Here is a 15,873-nt window from a genome sequence, read left to right on the forward strand (position 1 = left end):
CTTAGACATCAGGGTGGTACTGTCTTCATAATAAAATTTGCAACTTAGAACTGGATCACCTGCCCCAGTTCAAAATGTTTGCATCTTTTAATAGCTAGCATTCTCTTAGATCTGCAGTTGGGCTCAACACATTCAAGTCTCATTACAATCTTCTTTGTGGTATTAGCTTTTTTCTGGAAAATTGGCTTAGTCTGACCACCATAGTCACTCTGTTTTCTGTCACAATGAAGATTTTCTTGGGCATAAAGGGAATCCTTGCCCTTCTTGTACTGTGTTACTTTGTGAGGCTGGTGCTTGCCACCCTTCTTACAGAAAGTCCAGCGGGTTTTGGGAATGTTAGTTAACCATGATGGCATGAAGCCTGCAGCAGTGCCAAAAAAAAGCTCCAAGCTGATTTTTTTTATAACTACAGCTTTATAATAGAGTTTGAAGTTTGGTATTGATATTCCTCAAGTACTGTTTTTCCTGCTAAGGATTGTTTTCATTATTTGGGATCTTCTATCATTCCAAATGAATTTCTGGATTGCTTCTTTCATTTCATCAAAGAATGTTGTTGGGATATTGATGAATATTATATTGAATTTGATAGCTTTGGGCAGTATTTTGGCATTTTTATGGCTTACTTTTGGATTCTTAAAATACTTTACAATTTTTCTTTCCCCTTTTCTAGTTGTTTGCTGGTTATAGATTATCTTCTCATTCTCTTAGTGGATTGAAGAAGATATTACAACACTCTTAATCTGTTAGTAACCAATGCTTATTAGTTCGTTAATTATATTCCAGATGTGCCATCCATTAGAGCCATTTATTACCATGTACCTCAGTCTCCGCACAAATGTCATTGTTCTCATGTATTTTAATTCTATATAAAGGGTCTCTGCTATGGTTCTCAGTGTGAGACCATAGGGACTATAGTGTTGAGGACCCCAATGGGTCTTCAGTGTGTTGAGGTGACAGAACCAGACTCCATCTTCAAAAATAGATGAATAGTGTTTGGGGGGATTGGTCTTCAGAGTGTTGGTTTTTGTAAAGCAAGGCTATCAGAGGCCTTGGCTGCTTCTACATGAATCAGGTTTCATTTTTACTTCTCTTAAAGTTGTGTTATAATAAGTGGAGCGATCCTTACAGGTGTGTTGAGATGTTTGGATTTTCTGACAACCCACTTGTAAGCCAAGTAAATCTGCTGTTTATGAATCTCTGGTATTTTGTCATAGGAACGCCAAATGAACCTAAGACACAGAATTACCTCCTAAGATTTGGGGGGCTAAAATCTCACTCCTTGGCATTTACCCAAAAGTCCAGAGACAAGGACATCCTAAAGCCACAACGATGTTCATTGCAGCACTATTTACCATAGCAAAGATATGGAACCAACTCAGATGCCCCTCAGTTGATGAGTGGATCAACAAGATGTGGTATTTATACACAATGGAATTCTACGCTGCCATCAGAAAGAATGACAATGCTCCATTTAGAAGGAAATGGAAAGACTTGGAAAAATCATATTAAGTGAAGTAAGCCAGACCCAAAGGAATATAGGAATAAAGGAATATGGTTTTCCTCATTTGTCATAATTAGTACACATCTAGAACTCTCCTAGCAGAGGATTACAATAGCGCAAATCCTAGATAAGGTCATATAGGATGAGACTAAATGAAAGGATCTCTAGGATTTAGAAATAAGAGCGTTATATTGAGTGATTGTTGTTCTTAATGTACTATGGTTATTTCTCTTCTCCTTTGTTGCTCTTTGGTTAATCTCATATTGTTACTGACTTTGTTACCTGTTAGTTATATTGTATATGCATTTATTTATTTGAAATAGGAAAGGGAAGGGGGAAAACCAAGATGATTGGGAAGGAGTGGGAGAGGGAAATGGGGACAAAAGCATAAGAAGGGGTGTGAGAAGTAATGCACCTACTATCTGGTGAATGTAACTGTAACCCCTCTATACATTACTTTGATAAAAAATGAACAAAAAAAGATTTGGAGGGCAAAGAGGAAAAGTACAAATGGAGATCTGTGTATCCGACAGGTAAGTGTTTAAATCAATCTAACAAACTCTCAAAATGCATCTATTTTCCACATCCACCAATAACCTTTCATGACAATTTGGAAGGCCAAATTTAAAATTTGAATTCTACAAGGTTAGACCTTTGTAGGGTTCCACAGTAGAATATGATAGTATAAAAGGAGTGCTCTTTAGCCAGGGGCTTGGAGGTTCTAAGATTAGAATTCACAGCAGCAATGAGAGGGAAAGTTAGAGACAGAAAATTGAACAAGGATTATATCTAAATGGACTCTGTGTTATAAAGATTTCTATGAATTCCTGGACCTGATGGGGAAGGCCACAAATCACTGTCACCCACAATATGTATGTGTGTGCATATATATATATATGTATATATACATATATACATACACACATGCCGATATATATGTTAATATACATATAGAAGTGTGTGCATACATACATGCATATAGACAAATATACAACATATACAACAAATACACATATGTGATACAACACATATACACAGTTATGTGTAAACTGTATGGCATATATGCATACACATATGGTGACATGTATATATGAAAAAAATTTCCTACTGTTCTCATATTCTCACTCAATTTTTAGCTTCCAGTGAAGTCCTATCATTTGAGACATGCCTACACATCTGGCTTTTTGCTGATTAATTGGAAATATGAGTCTCTCAAATTTGTCTTCCTGAATTTGCTGGTTCAAAACCAAGATTTTTAGACCTCAGCCTCCTAATTAACTAGAATTATAGGCATGAGCCATTAGAGCCCAATACAATCTTTAAATATGTTTTGTTAGCTAGAACCAAGAGATGAAGTAGTCTGAGAGGTATTCAGATAGCTGTCGTTTCTCTTCAGTGTGAACAAATTTGCTTTAGATTTGGATGGGGAACTTCTCAGATAAAAAGAATGCCATATTGATAAAAGGCTGTGATTGATGCTGTGATAAGAATCTAACCTTTATTTTTTTCCTCAAATTTCTTGCATACATGTACTTCTAGGGCATTTCAAGTTCTTTCTGACATAGGCCATAAGTCTCTAAAATAGGCCTCTAAGGCCATTGATCCTTTGTCTTATAGACTCCACAAGTGACTTTCTATGTCTATTTCAGAGTTAGACCTCAGACAATTACGTGACCTCTGGGTCACTTGATATTTGGTCTTTTAGTTGCCCCCCATTTTTTTTGGTCTTTTGTAGCTGTTCTACCTTCTTCCTGACCCTCCCCCCACAGAGCTGAGGACTGAACTCAGAGCCTGGCACTTGCCAGGCAAGTACTCTTCCACTGAGTTAAATCCCTAACCCCTATATTTGGTCTTTTGGGCCAATCTCTGGACTAAGTCTCTATTCCTTTACCACATCCTCCTCTAGAAGAAGTATCACTGCTCCTCTCATCAAAGCTTCTGGGTTAGCTAAAGCCAAAGTTGTTTAGATCCTTGCTGCTTGATATGTTGCAACAAGATCCAGAAAGGTCAATGATTTCTTTTTGACATAGAGGTTAGGGCGTTCTGTCTGAGGACTCATTTGTGACACAGGTTCATGGATCCTGAAGGGTCAGCCCCAGTGAGTTGAGCTTCTTTTGAAGATATTATTTCAATTTCTTCCCTAGTTTACTGTTGAGAAGGAAATCTCCAGGAAGGATGGGGAAGACTGCCTGACCTATGAGAGCTTGGAAGCTGGAGGCCAAATGTCCAAGATTTTTGGACTGCATACAGTAAACCCATACGCTTATTCCCCCCCCAACACATCATGTTCCAGGTGATGAATTTTAGATGGCATGGAAGATTGTGCCTCAGTCTAGAGTCTGTGAAACACCCTCTGCAAGACCTTGGCTAGGTTAGAGCAGAGATGGTAGGATTAGGAGCAGGGATTGAAACTGAATCTAGGCAGGAGGGAGATGTTTTAATGGAGATTGGGGTAGGGTTTCAGGAAAGGCTCCAGGTTGAATTCAGGACAGAGGTATAGTATAAGGAAGCACTAGGGATTCAGGGATTCAGGTTTAAGTAATCCCCAAACACTCTACCATGCCCATTTTCTACACCTTTTCTAAATGCTATCTCCATGTGAGCTGTCATGTCTCATAATTTACCATCACTTTCATAAGCTGTGAAGCCTTTTGTTTGTTGCCAGAGTCCAGAAATCTTATTTGATATCCTATAATGTGGGAAGACAAGTTGTAGGGAAGTAAATCCTGGCAATTATGCAGGAGAAGTACTCTGCCTTGAGGACAACTGTCCTCCTCTCTTTGACATGTAGTGTCAGCATGTTTTTATTTAACAAGTACTTAATGCTGGAGCCTAAGAGCTATTGATAACTTTACTCACAGGCTCTGCCTCCAAGCTTGCGGTGAGGCTGTAGAGAGCTGTCCTACATGGATCAAGGACTGTGCACATATAGAGGAGAGTCCACTATCCAACAGCATTGCTGAACTGCCAAGCAACCTATGCAAGCAGCCAATTTTTGTCTGGAAATTGGGGCCTTGCTTGCTTGTGTTTGTCTAAGAGCTTGAAGAGTATTATTAGGCTATTTCAGATCTTACTTTTTTTTTTTAATTTAGGCACTCACAAGCTATAAACTCTCCTCTTAGGACTGCCTTTGCTGTATCCCAAAATTGCTTTCATTTTCATTAGAATTTAGGAACTTTAAGTTTTCTTCCCTTCTTTCTTCTATTTCTTTTTTTCTTTCTGCTGGTCCTGAGACTTGAACTCCTGGCCTAGAAACTGTTCCTGGGCCTCTTTGTACTCAAGGCTAGCACTCTACCACTTGGGCCACAGAGCCGCTTCTAGCTTTTTCTGAGCAGATTTTTTTGTCAGTCCTGGGCCTTGAACTCAGGGCCTAGGCACTATCCTTGGGCTTTCTCAGGGCTAGAACTCTACCACTCGAGCCACAGTATCATTTCTGGCTTTTTCTATTTATGTGGTACAGAGGAATCGAACCTGGGTCTTCATGCATGTTAGGCAAGTACTCTACTACTAGGCTAAACTCCCGGCCTAGGTCTTGCTTTTTGATTCAGTTTTCCATTCTCTGTCGATCTGCTGCTTCTTTCTCTTGTTGGCCTTTTAGCAGCTTCCTCCTGTGAGAAGTCTGAAAGTTTCTTCCACCCTTTCTCTTCTTTTCACCTTCTTGGTCATCTCCTTCTTCAGAATCAGATGTTGAAGTAACTCCCATTTTAGCTAAACTTTTCTTTTGATTCTACTTCTTTCTTTCCTTCCTTTTTGTCTGGTTCTTTTCTTGGTTTATCTTCTTCCTTCTGTCCCTCTTCATCCTTTTGTTTTCTTTTTGCCATTCCTGGGGCTTGAACTCAGGGCCTGATCCCTGCCGTTGGACTTTCCTCAAGGCTAGTGCTCTACCCACTTGAGCCACAGCACCACTTCTGGCGTTTTCTATGTATGTGGCACCAACGAATTGAACCCGGGTCTTCATGCATGCTAGGCAAGCACTCTAACACTAGGCCAAACTCCTGGCCCCCTCTTCATCCTTTTTAAGCTGCTTCTTTGGTGGTTTTTCCTCTTGCCCTTTTTCTTACTTTTGCCTTCCTCAGTGGTCATGTCACTCTGAAGGACAGGGCTATTTTCCTGTTTTAGGTCTGCCTGTTGGTTTTGGAGTCTTGACTTCAGTAGCGGCAGGCTGTCCTCTTTTAGGACTTTGAGATTAACATATGCTGTTGCTGTTGTCACTATTCCTGCCTCCTCAGGTTCTATTTGTTTTTCTGCCTTTCTCCTTCTCCCTCTTCTAGCAGCTTTTGGAGTAGTTGTGTCAACTGCTTTAGTCAAATCCTCATTGCTGGCTTTTTCTTCTTGATCGGTATCTTTCTTGGAAACACTAGTTTCTTTTTCTTCAATTTCAACACCAGATGGATGCATTTGATTGGTTGATGCCTGTGCACTTGAAAATTTCACTTTTGGATTGTTATATATCTCTGATAAACTTTCATTGAAATCTTTTCGCTTATTTGGTTTGCTGTACTTTTCCTTATTTTCTGAGTAAGGAAATATTTCCTTTGGTCCAAAATAAAAGAGCAAATAAAATGGATAGTTTGTAGGTGGTTTTTCAGCTCCATCAGGAACTTCATCTACTCGAGCTGGCCAATGGGGATAACCTTTCATCCTGGCAAAGACGAGGTCATGTTTCAGGGTCCTGAGACCTGGCGCTGGGCGGGTGGGTGGAGGGATGTGGGAGCGAGGCTGCGAACCTGGGTCCTACCCCGTGTCTCTCTGTCCCCAGGCTGGCCGGGAGTCTACTCCCCCACCACTCATTAGTTCTTAATTTGATCTTTCTATGTTGTTGTATTTTCTTTTTGTGTTTATCTGACTGATCTATTTTTCTCCAGTTTATCTTCAGTCTTTGGTATTTTCAGCTTATTCCACTCTATTAACAAGCCGTGTGTGTGTGTGTGTGTGTGCTCATATTGGTACTTGAACTAAGGGCCTTCAGTTCTTTGTTTTTTCCTGCCTTCCTTCCTTCCTTCCTTCCTTCCTTCCTTCCTTCCTTCCTTCCTTCCTTCCTTCTTTCCTTCCTTCCTTCCTTTCTTCCTTTCTTCTTTTTCCTGGTCCTGGAGCTCAAATTCTGGGCGTGGATGCTGTCCCTGAACTTCTTTGTGCTCAAGGCTAGTACTCTACCACTTGATCCATGGTGCCACTTCCTTTTTTTTGTCTGTGATTAATCAGAGATAGTTTCATGGACTTTCCTGAGTGGTCTAGCTTTGAATCATGATTCTCAGATAGCAGCCTTCTGAGTAGCTAGAACCATAGGCATGAGCCACCAGTACCCAGTGGACCTTCAGTTCTTGCTGAACTTTTTCATGCAAGTCTGATTCTCTAACACTTGAGCCAAAACTTCACTTTCATCTCTTTGCTGATTAAGTGGAGGTAATTTCATAGACTTTGAGCTGCAATCCTCAGATCTCAGCTTCCTGAATAGGTAGGATTACAGGTAGAAGGTACAAATCTTCAGAGCCTGACCTTAGCAAGACTTCGTATTTGGTTATTGTGTTTTTAGTTTCCAAATTTTCATTTTTATTTCTTTCATTGTTTCTGTCTTTCTGGAATTCTACTTTCATATTCTACATTGTCTTACCTATTAAACTCATCTGATTAGAATTTTCGTTCAGTTAGCTATTTGTATCTTCTTTGATTGCAATTAAGCACCTATATATCTTTTTTATTTCACTGATCATTCTTGTCATTGCTTTTTAAAAATCTGTGGCAGTCCTAGGGTCTGAGCCCAGTCAGAGCCTGAGTGGTATCCCTGTGCTTCTTTTATTCAAGTCTAGTGTTCTACCACTTGAGCTCCACTTCTGACTTTTTTTGGTAGCTTATTGAACATAAGAATCTCTTGGGTTTTCCTTCCTGGGCTGGCTCCAAACCATGGTACTCAGAGTTTAGCTTCCTGAATAGCTAAGATTGTAGGAGTGAGATACTGGTTCCTGGTGTCATTGGTCTTTTGACTTCTCAGTTTTTTGGAGGACCTGTATTTCACTGTTTTCATTCTAGCAATATTTCTACATTGCGATTTATGCAGTTGAATGCAAGTTTTTGGTTGGAATATTTGTCTATGACCTTGCAGTTAGAGATTTTTACAGTGTTTTTGTGTATATGGGTGATGGCAGAGTTATGAATTTTTATGATTAGTGTTCAATCACCACTCAAGACATTGGTTCCAGTCTCCTATTCCACTCAGAGGAAGCTTAGATTCTATTATAGGCACTTGTTCCTTTCTCAGGCCGTGGTGTCTGGCATTTCCATGGTTCTTTAAGGTCCATGAATTTCCTGGATGGAGTTGAGACTGAAAATGTTGTTCAACCAAGCATCAGCATTCTTTTTTTTTGTCTCTTGGTGAATTCGAAGATGCAGTTAATGTGTGCAGGGCCTGCGAATTTCCTTGTCAGGTTTTTCTATATCCTCTCCATTTATTTATTTGATTGTGAGACTTGAACTCAGGGTCTGGGTGCTGGCCCTGAATTATTTTGCTGTATCACTTTAAACCACAGCACCACTACCACTTTTCTAGTGGTAAATTGGAGATAAGAGTCTCACAGACTTTCCCACCCAGGAAGGATCCTCAGACCTCAGCTTCCTGAGTAGCTAGGGTTGCAGATATGAGTCACTAGCCACCTGGCTTCTGCATCACTTTTAAGACCATACGTGATGGTACACAATCAGTAGTGGCACAGAGTTAATGAATCCATGTTGTTCTGCTACTAGAAAGTTCATGGGATATCTAGAATCTAGATCACTGTGCCACCAGCTATAATTTCTTTAGCAGTTTTACCTAAGACACAATTTTCTGCTTGTTTCACTTCCAAACTGCTGAGAAGCTGGAACATGTTCTCTGCCTCTGTCTATACCACCATCTTTGCTCTCCCACTAACCTAATTTTTGATAATAATGATACTGAAGCTTTGGGAATCTGGACTCTTGAGGTCAAGACCTGTCTGTGTTAAAATTAACCAAATTTAAGGGATGGCATTTGTTTTCTAAGCCATAAAACTATGCTCTGAAAATTGAATGGGCCATTAGCTCAGGGAGTTCCCCAATCCCTACCTTATCTCACCCAACCCGACCCCCGCCACCATGGCTGTAAATCTGTGATTTTTGCCGGGTAGACCCTGATTGACAACTCCTCCTCCTCCTCCTATCTTGGGTGCGAGGAGTTCCTTGCCTGGCTTGAAACCCGCAATAAACCTTGCTTTTGCATTTCGGACGCCTCAATCTCGATCGTTTTCTTTGGGGACCCCGTCTCAGGGCACAACATGTGTAACTTCTAGAGACTCTGAAAGGGGTTCCATTCTTTGCTCTTTCTATCTCCTAGTAGCCACCTTCATTTACTGGCTTGTAGTTCTTCCTTGGTCTAAAGTCAGCAGTGTGTGTGTGCACACATGCATTTCATCGCTGCATTCTCACACAGGCAGATACATTCATCTTCAATCACCCCTTGTCCTTAACCCTTCTTCTCCTGCTGGTGCCTCCTCCTCCCCCAGCTTGCTTTACTTTTCTCTCTTTTGTCAGTCTGCATTCATTACATCGAAAGTTTGAACCCAGGGACTACCATTGCTAAGTGGGCGCTCTCCCCCTTGAGCCACACCTCCAGTCCAGCCCACACGTCTCACTGGGGGCTCTTTAGGACCCTTCTGTGGAATTGAGTGGTATTAGGACACTGGCGGTCCAGAGCTGCTGCAGCAGGCAGGGGGGCTGCCAGCCCCCCCAGCAGGAAGGGGGTGCAGCCCTTTGTTCCGGTACCCGGCCTCACCCCCCAGACCTGGGTCTGGCCGGCTGGGTTTAACGTCCCACAGGTAATCGGTTATTTCTGGTTCTCGCAGGGCGCAAGCGCGAATCGTGGGCCCGGTGGGCGGGGCCGGGCGGGGCGGGGCGGGGCGGAGGGAGTCCAAGGCGCCCAGCTCGGGAGCGGTGGTTGAGGTGACTGTGGCCCTGGGCTGCCTCTGCCTCGACACCCCAGGATACCTCGGGGTTCCTTATCCCAGGCTCTCCGGGACCTTTCACCGAACCCTCAGCCTCTCCTCCAGGTCTACCGCGGGACCCCAGCCGGCCCTAGGTCCTCCTCTGGAGGAGTCCTGAGACACGGCCCGGCCCGCGGCCGCGCGCGCGCCCCCTGTCGCCCCGAGACCCAGGCCGGATCCCGCCTTTGGCCCCTTGCTGCCCCGCAGTTCCGACCCCGGCTCTTGGCTCTTGGCCTGGTGTTTCCTCCAGACCCGATCCGGGCCCGGGCCCCTTGGCGGGGTCTGGGGCGTCCCCGGTACTCGCCTGCTGGGACCCAGACGCTCCGGCCCGGGGCCTTTTGCCTGCAGTTGCCTTGAGATCCCGGCCGGATTCTGTTCTCTCGCCCCAGGCAGCCCTGTGATTGGGGCCGGTCCTCTTCCCTTGGTCCGGGATTGCCTGGAGACCCCAGCCAGCCCTCCTGCCCCTTCCCCTGGGCTCCCTGGAAACTTGTCTGGCTTCCCTCCCCCAGCCCCACGCCACCCTAAGACCCCATCCAGCCCCTCATCCTGAGATGCACTTAGCGGTTGGCCTCTGCTACCCCAAGATTCCAGCTGCCTCCTGGTCCCTCTTCCAGGGCCGCCCTCAGACCCTATCCGTCTCCCTTTCCAACCTTCCTCTTGCCCAGGTCTTCGCAGATACCTTTCCAGAGTTGCCCTGGGCTCTAGAACCAACAGGGAGGCAGCCTAGAGTAGCAGGTCCTCACCCACGCCAGACCGGAGACCTGGGACAGCCAGCCATGCTAGAAACTACTAGAAACGTCCTTGGTAAAGCATCCACGCATGTAACCAGCGATTTCTGGTTTTATTTAAAACTCTCAAAGGGCCCAAACCGGGGTCTCCAGACACATGTGGACAGGGATAAGGCAAGGGAAATCCAAGAAGGAAGCAGACGCAATGCTGAGCTGTGGGGCCTGCAGCAGAAGTCAGGATCACTATATGGGGACTGTGTGTATTGAGAGGAGGGGGGACAAAGGGAAGGAGTGGGCAGGGTTCCAAGCCCTGCCCGACCACCCCCTTTCCCACTGAGTACTCTCCTGGTGAGAGAGTTCTGTTTCCCCCTGATGTGGGTGTCCTCTTCCTGGTAACTGAGTGTTCTCCAGATCAGTGGCGAGTGCTCTCCTCCTGAGGAGTGAGTGTTCTCATCCTGGTGAGTACTCTTATACTTGTGGTCTCTACGAATGGTGCTCCCATTCATGGACTCCTATGCATGGATGCTGATAACTGGCTTGGAGAGCCTGGGAACACAAGCACCAGTGTGTCTTCCCCCTTGCATGAGGTGGCTGTGCTGTATACATAAGTGGCCATTAATATCATGAGAAATCCAGACAGAGAAGCAGGACTGGATGTTTCATTGCCTCAGCCTGTGGAGGGTCATTTGTGTACTGTGGGGTGATTTTATTTTTTCCAGTGGCACTGTTTTATCTTCATTTGAGTCCTGTTTAACTTGAAGTTCTTGGAAATGCTCACTGTGGACATTGACAAAAGGGTCAGATCTCCTGAAGGTTTCCAGACTCTGGAGTTGTGGGCTTAGTCCTAACCAAGTCTGAGTGCCTGGACCTGAAAGAGCCTGTCCTGGGTGTCACTTCACTGACTGCTGTACCAGGCCTCTCCCTGGCTCTCTACTTTTGTCTTCTTTTCCTGTTCTCCTTCCCCCACTCTTCCCTAGAGCCATTCTCTAGTGCTGTCCTGAAGCAGAGGAACAAAGGAACAGATGAGATTTATGTGTATCAGCCTGCTGAGTGATGGGATTAGTGTTGCTTACAGTTGTATGTTATATACTGTCCTTCTCAGCAAGCACTGTCTTTTAAGTGTAGGTCTCCTACATTCTGTTTTGGTGTTAAAATACTTTTGTGAGAGATACTGATAAGTGACAAGTTGTCTGATTACTGGTAATATAAGAAGTTGGTAGCTTTTGCCTTTAAGATGCTATAATTGATGCAAATATTTGGGGATTTATAGCCTAGCTGTTAAGGCCAGAGGATTCTGGGACCTGAATTGGACTGTGGCAGTCTTCACTGCTCAGTATCAAGGGTTTCTGCAGTTGGTATGAGAGACTGAATGCTAACCAGAGAGATGGTTGTCTTGATCACAGGCTTGTTGGAGACCTGGCTTTGACTGTGTCCATCCTGGGTGCCATCCTTACTTTTTTCATAGAGCTTCCTGAGTAGCAATGAGGGACCAGAGGACAGGGCTGGTCTAGGGAAGCATTGACAGGAGACACAGGCTGTTACTGGCTTTTAAGGAAAATGGCTCCTATCCTCCACTGGTTGCCCCAGGTTCTGGGTCCCTGGCCCCATGTGCTACTCTGTGCTGGAGAGGACTCTTGCATATCCTCAATAAAGAAAAGAGGAAGGGCTCAGAGAAGCCCCTGTGACCGTTCAGTCCTGAGTTAGAGCCTGCATGTGGCTGCATTATCCTTTATCTAGTTTGATGGCTCTCCTCACAGTGAAGCTATGGTACCAGCTGCCTATGATATTGTCCTGCATCACAGAGTTCAGTGAGTGTTTTTCTGAGTCCAATGAGACATTCTCCTTGTTGGACATGGCTTAATACCTCTGTCTTCTACGGGGTACGTTGATATGCACTGTTGTGACAGATTGAACTCCTGTGTGTCTTCCCAAAGGGTGAAGGAGAGCAGTGTTGCTGTGTTCCAGTGGGTTGTCAAGGTGAAAGAAGAAAGGCAGGGACTTGGTTTTGTCTAGCAGTCACTAACTCCCCAGGAAAAGGAACTCTATCTCTACGTTCAGGTAGCAGAGAGGAGGTGATGGCCCCTCACCGTTGCTTCTACTTCCCATGGAAGTTTCACCTATTTCTCTGTGCAGTTGGGCCTCAATGAGTATCTCGATGCCCCTTGGTTTTTAGACCATCGATGTGTTGAAGGGACAAATCTCAGGAATGCAATGAACATGATGGACCAGAAGGTGTAAGTAAAATGCCTGGGATTTGAGAAACAGGAGCTAGACCCGATACACAGGGGAGGGGCCTAGGGCTCTGCCTTATACTAAGCCCTCCAGTGCTGTCCTCATCCACAGATTGCAGGAGGGATCCACATTGTGGTCTCTGAAGCCAGGAAAATAAGTATGAGAACAGGATAGCATCTTAGTATTTCTGACTGTAACTGGAGCTCCTTTGTTTCTTCTGTCATGAGGTACCATGTCTCTTTGAAATGTGATTACAGAGAAGGATTATCATGAGCATGAATTGCCCCTGGGTCTAGTGCCATTGGCTGGGAAAGCCATTCCAGGGGCAGAAGACACACCAAATAAATCAGATATGGACATGAGGCACATGGAAGGCCATATGCTTTCCCCAAAGAGCTGGCCCTATCCCTGAGCAATTTTTATCTAGGAGCATTTTGTCCTTGGAGGAGAGGAGTGGGAAGGCTCCAGTGGGCTTCTGCTGCCTGCATCCATGGCAGGAGTACACAGGTCACCCATTGTCCCCTGCAGATGAGGATACTGAGGCCATAGTGCTGGCATAGGGGCTAATCCAGGACTTGTCATTCCCCTGAAGCAGGCATATATGGATCATGCTGGGGCCTAGCCTTGCATGTGACATTCTCTCTTTTCCATAAACAATGGCAGGAAGTGAATCAGAAGATCAAGGAGCTGCAAACCAGCCAACAAACAAGACCTTGAGCAGAAGGCTAAGGTGGTTTGCCTCATATCAGCCTGCATATGCTACTACAAAAAGCTGGTGGCCTTTTTCTTCTGCCACCCCAGGCCTTTCTCAGCGGAGTGTGCTATATACAATGTGATGACATTAGCAGATTGTCCCTGTGTGTCCAAGTTGGATAGTGCACAGGTAGTCCGCTGGCCAGCAGGGTCACAGAAAGTGCTTTGAGAGACTCATATTCTGATGCTGGAGAACCCATGGAAACCTGAGGGTTGAGTAGTCATCTGAGGTAGGCTGCAATTTCACTGAGAGTTGAACTGCCATAACTGAACTGTGTCTCCACACCATGCCACCTGACCTGCATTCAGGCTGCACTTCTTTTCTGGACTGATGGTGCCTTTAGATCACACCCGAGTATTCTGTTGCCAATAGGAGAACATTCATACTCTGGGTGAGATCTGTGCCAGCTGGCTCTCTACCTTCCCTGCTCTCCTTGGTTGCTAGTGTATCCCTTCCCCTTTTGCCTTCTTTGTCATCTTCTTCCTGACTTTTACCTTTCCTTTTGCAGCCGTTGACCCTTCTCATAATTTGTATAAACAGCCAGATTGGTCCTCTGTGTTACCTTGTTCTCCTGACTTGACCTGGCATCTAGACAAAGCTGGCCGCATTGGGCTTGTTGAATGGCTGACTTGTTTGGTCTTGATTTTTATTCACCCTGTTCAGTGACTTGTTGCGTCCTAAGGTGAAAGATCCAATAAAGGAAAACCTTTCCTGTCCTGTCCTTGCAGTTGTTTGGGTGTACTGTTTGCACAGCAGCAGCAGCAGACTTAAGTTGCAAGGAGAGTGTCTTAGGTAACAGACAAATCTTGCTGTTAGGGAACTGAGGGCTGGATGGTGGTAAGGTGCCATGGACATGGCTTCTGGTGTGTGGTGAACAGGGCTGCTCTAGAAATGTATGACAAAGGTGCCACCTAGAGGCACTCTTAGGTAGAGTAGGCTTCACAGAGGGCCTGTGGGTGGCACTTGAACTAGGAGATCACTGAGATCCTGGCACGACTGAGCACAAGACTGTTCTGGTTTCCATGACATACATACATACATACATACATACATACATACATACATACATACATACATGCATGCATACATACATTTATTGTAATAGTGGAATTATATCTCAGGGCTTCACAGTTGCTAAGCAGTTGATCTACTCTGTGACTCATGTCTCTATCTTTTTCTGCTTTGATTGTGTATATGCACATGCACATGTGTGCATATGTGTTTGTGCATGCAGATATGGAAGCTTAAAACTCAGAAACCTCTTGCTCTACTTAGCTTTTTTGCTCAAGGCTAGTGTTCTATTACTTGAGCCACACCTTCACTTCTGACTTTCTGCAAATTCTCAGATCTCAGCCTCCTGGCTTCTCTACCAGTAGAGGCAGTTTTCCTGTTGCCTAGTGCATACTGTCCTTTGTCCTCTGTGTCTGTCTCCCAAAGGACCTGAAGCAGAAGCTGTGCCTGTATGAAGGAGCAAGACACACTTGTCATGAGGAACATGAAGTTCAAGTTGCTGCAGCTGTCCTGGGTGAATTGGGAGCTGAACTGATGCCAGGAGAAGAATGTTCACTGTGTTGAGGAGTCTGGTGTGGCTGATCTGCCTCCAGTTGATCTTGGGTCACTGGGTTCCTTTTCAATATGTGGCTGTTGGAGTGACTACGGCCAGTCCTGATGAGGGAGAACAATGGGCTCCTCACAGAGGAAGCTGGACCACTGAGAGAAGCTGAAGGAATCTCTGGTGAGGAGGTAAGGGTCAAGTGGGTGAGCTGTACCTGTGGGGCTGCCTTCTGCCCTGCCCATGTGACCCTGGTGATCTTGTCACACTCAAAATCTGCTCACCTGAAGTTTGACTGGTGCTGTGCTGGTGGGAATGTGTTCCTGTATGAGTTTGTCTGGGAGCTGGGTTGTGGCCAGGGATGATTCGGGGTTGTCTGGGTGGCCCAGTGGCTTCAGGGAGGTGGGGAGGAAGGCCTGCTCCAGCCTCTGCTAACTGTGGGATAGTGGGAAGGGTCCTTGAGCCAAAGGATATAGGTGCTTCACACTGTTGGAAAGCAGAAGGTGAATCCTCTCTGGGGTTCTAAAAGGATCACAACCAAACTGATACCAGTGTTTAGCCCAGTGAAACGCATTATGAATTTCTCAAGTGCAGCAGTAAAAGACTGGATTTATTGAGGCTGCTGAATGTGTGCAGTTGCCCTCCCATTAGCAAAGACCTGACTCAGGGAAAGAAAGGCACATGGCATCTGTGAGAGAGATGTAGTAGACTACTGTGTTTCTTCTTCCAGCCTCTACTGGCATTTGCCTGGTGCTCTGTGGGTAGATGCCCATGCTGGCAGCATTGGAAAGTTGCTAGTATCTGTTCACCATGTTGGCCCTTGTCAGCTGTCCTCACCCCACTGCCAGTTCCTGAGCTGCCCTCATTTGGATGGTGAAGAGTCTATCAGGACAGCTGAAGACTTGGGTCTACCACAAAGCCTTTGACCCTTCTGTGCCTCACAGACAGCTGGTTCACCAGTGGCCAAAATGGCTCCACACTAAATACCTTTCTGTTTCTCTACCCATAATATTGTTTGGTTAGAAATTGATTAGAAAAGGTTAGGGCTCTAAAGTCATTGTCTGAAGTCCTGCAGGAATGCTTGCTGGCTGTGTGACATCTGTTCTGTGTGCACA

General features: G+C 45.1%; 1 protein-coding gene, 1 long non-coding RNA gene and 1 pseudogene across 5 annotated transcripts in view; all 3 read right to left on the reverse strand.

Moving 5' to 3' along the window:
- LOC150064989 (uncharacterized) overlaps positions 1-9,420 on the reverse strand; it is an 18,375-nt gene extending 8,955 nt beyond the window's left edge. For 2 of the 4 annotated variants that reach the window (XR_016534885.1, XR_016534882.1), the window contains exon 1: positions 9,120-9,419. This is a non-coding gene — a long non-coding RNA (uncharacterized LOC150064989). Of the gene's footprint in view, positions 1-9,119 lie in introns of all 4 variants that reach the window. The other 2 variants (XR_016534884.1, XR_016534883.1) reach the window with 2 other exon arrangements.
- LOC150064990 (large ribosomal subunit protein eL42-like) lies at positions 45-356 on the reverse strand. The gene has a single exon (XM_090329025.1). It carries the CDS (start codon positions 354-356, stop codon positions 45-47), a length of 312 nt encoding a protein of 103 aa, XP_090185151.1.
- LOC150064991 (PC4 and SFRS1-interacting protein pseudogene) lies at positions 5,320-8,610 on the reverse strand (annotated as a pseudogene).
- Positions 9,421-15,873: the final 6,453 nt, after the last annotated feature.

The sequence above is a fragment of the Megascapheus bottae genome, chromosome 3, assembly GCF_031878675.1.
Source record: "Megascapheus bottae isolate mThoBot1 chromosome 3, mThoBot2.hap1, whole genome shotgun sequence".
NCBI classification, from domain to species: Eukaryota; Metazoa; Chordata; class Mammalia; order Rodentia; family Geomyidae; genus Megascapheus; species Megascapheus bottae.

Coding starts and splice junctions, on each gene's coding strand:
- LOC150064990 (XM_090329025.1), bottom strand. CDS start 356: ATGCCATCATGGTTAACTAACATTCCCAAAACCCGCTGGACTTTCTGT.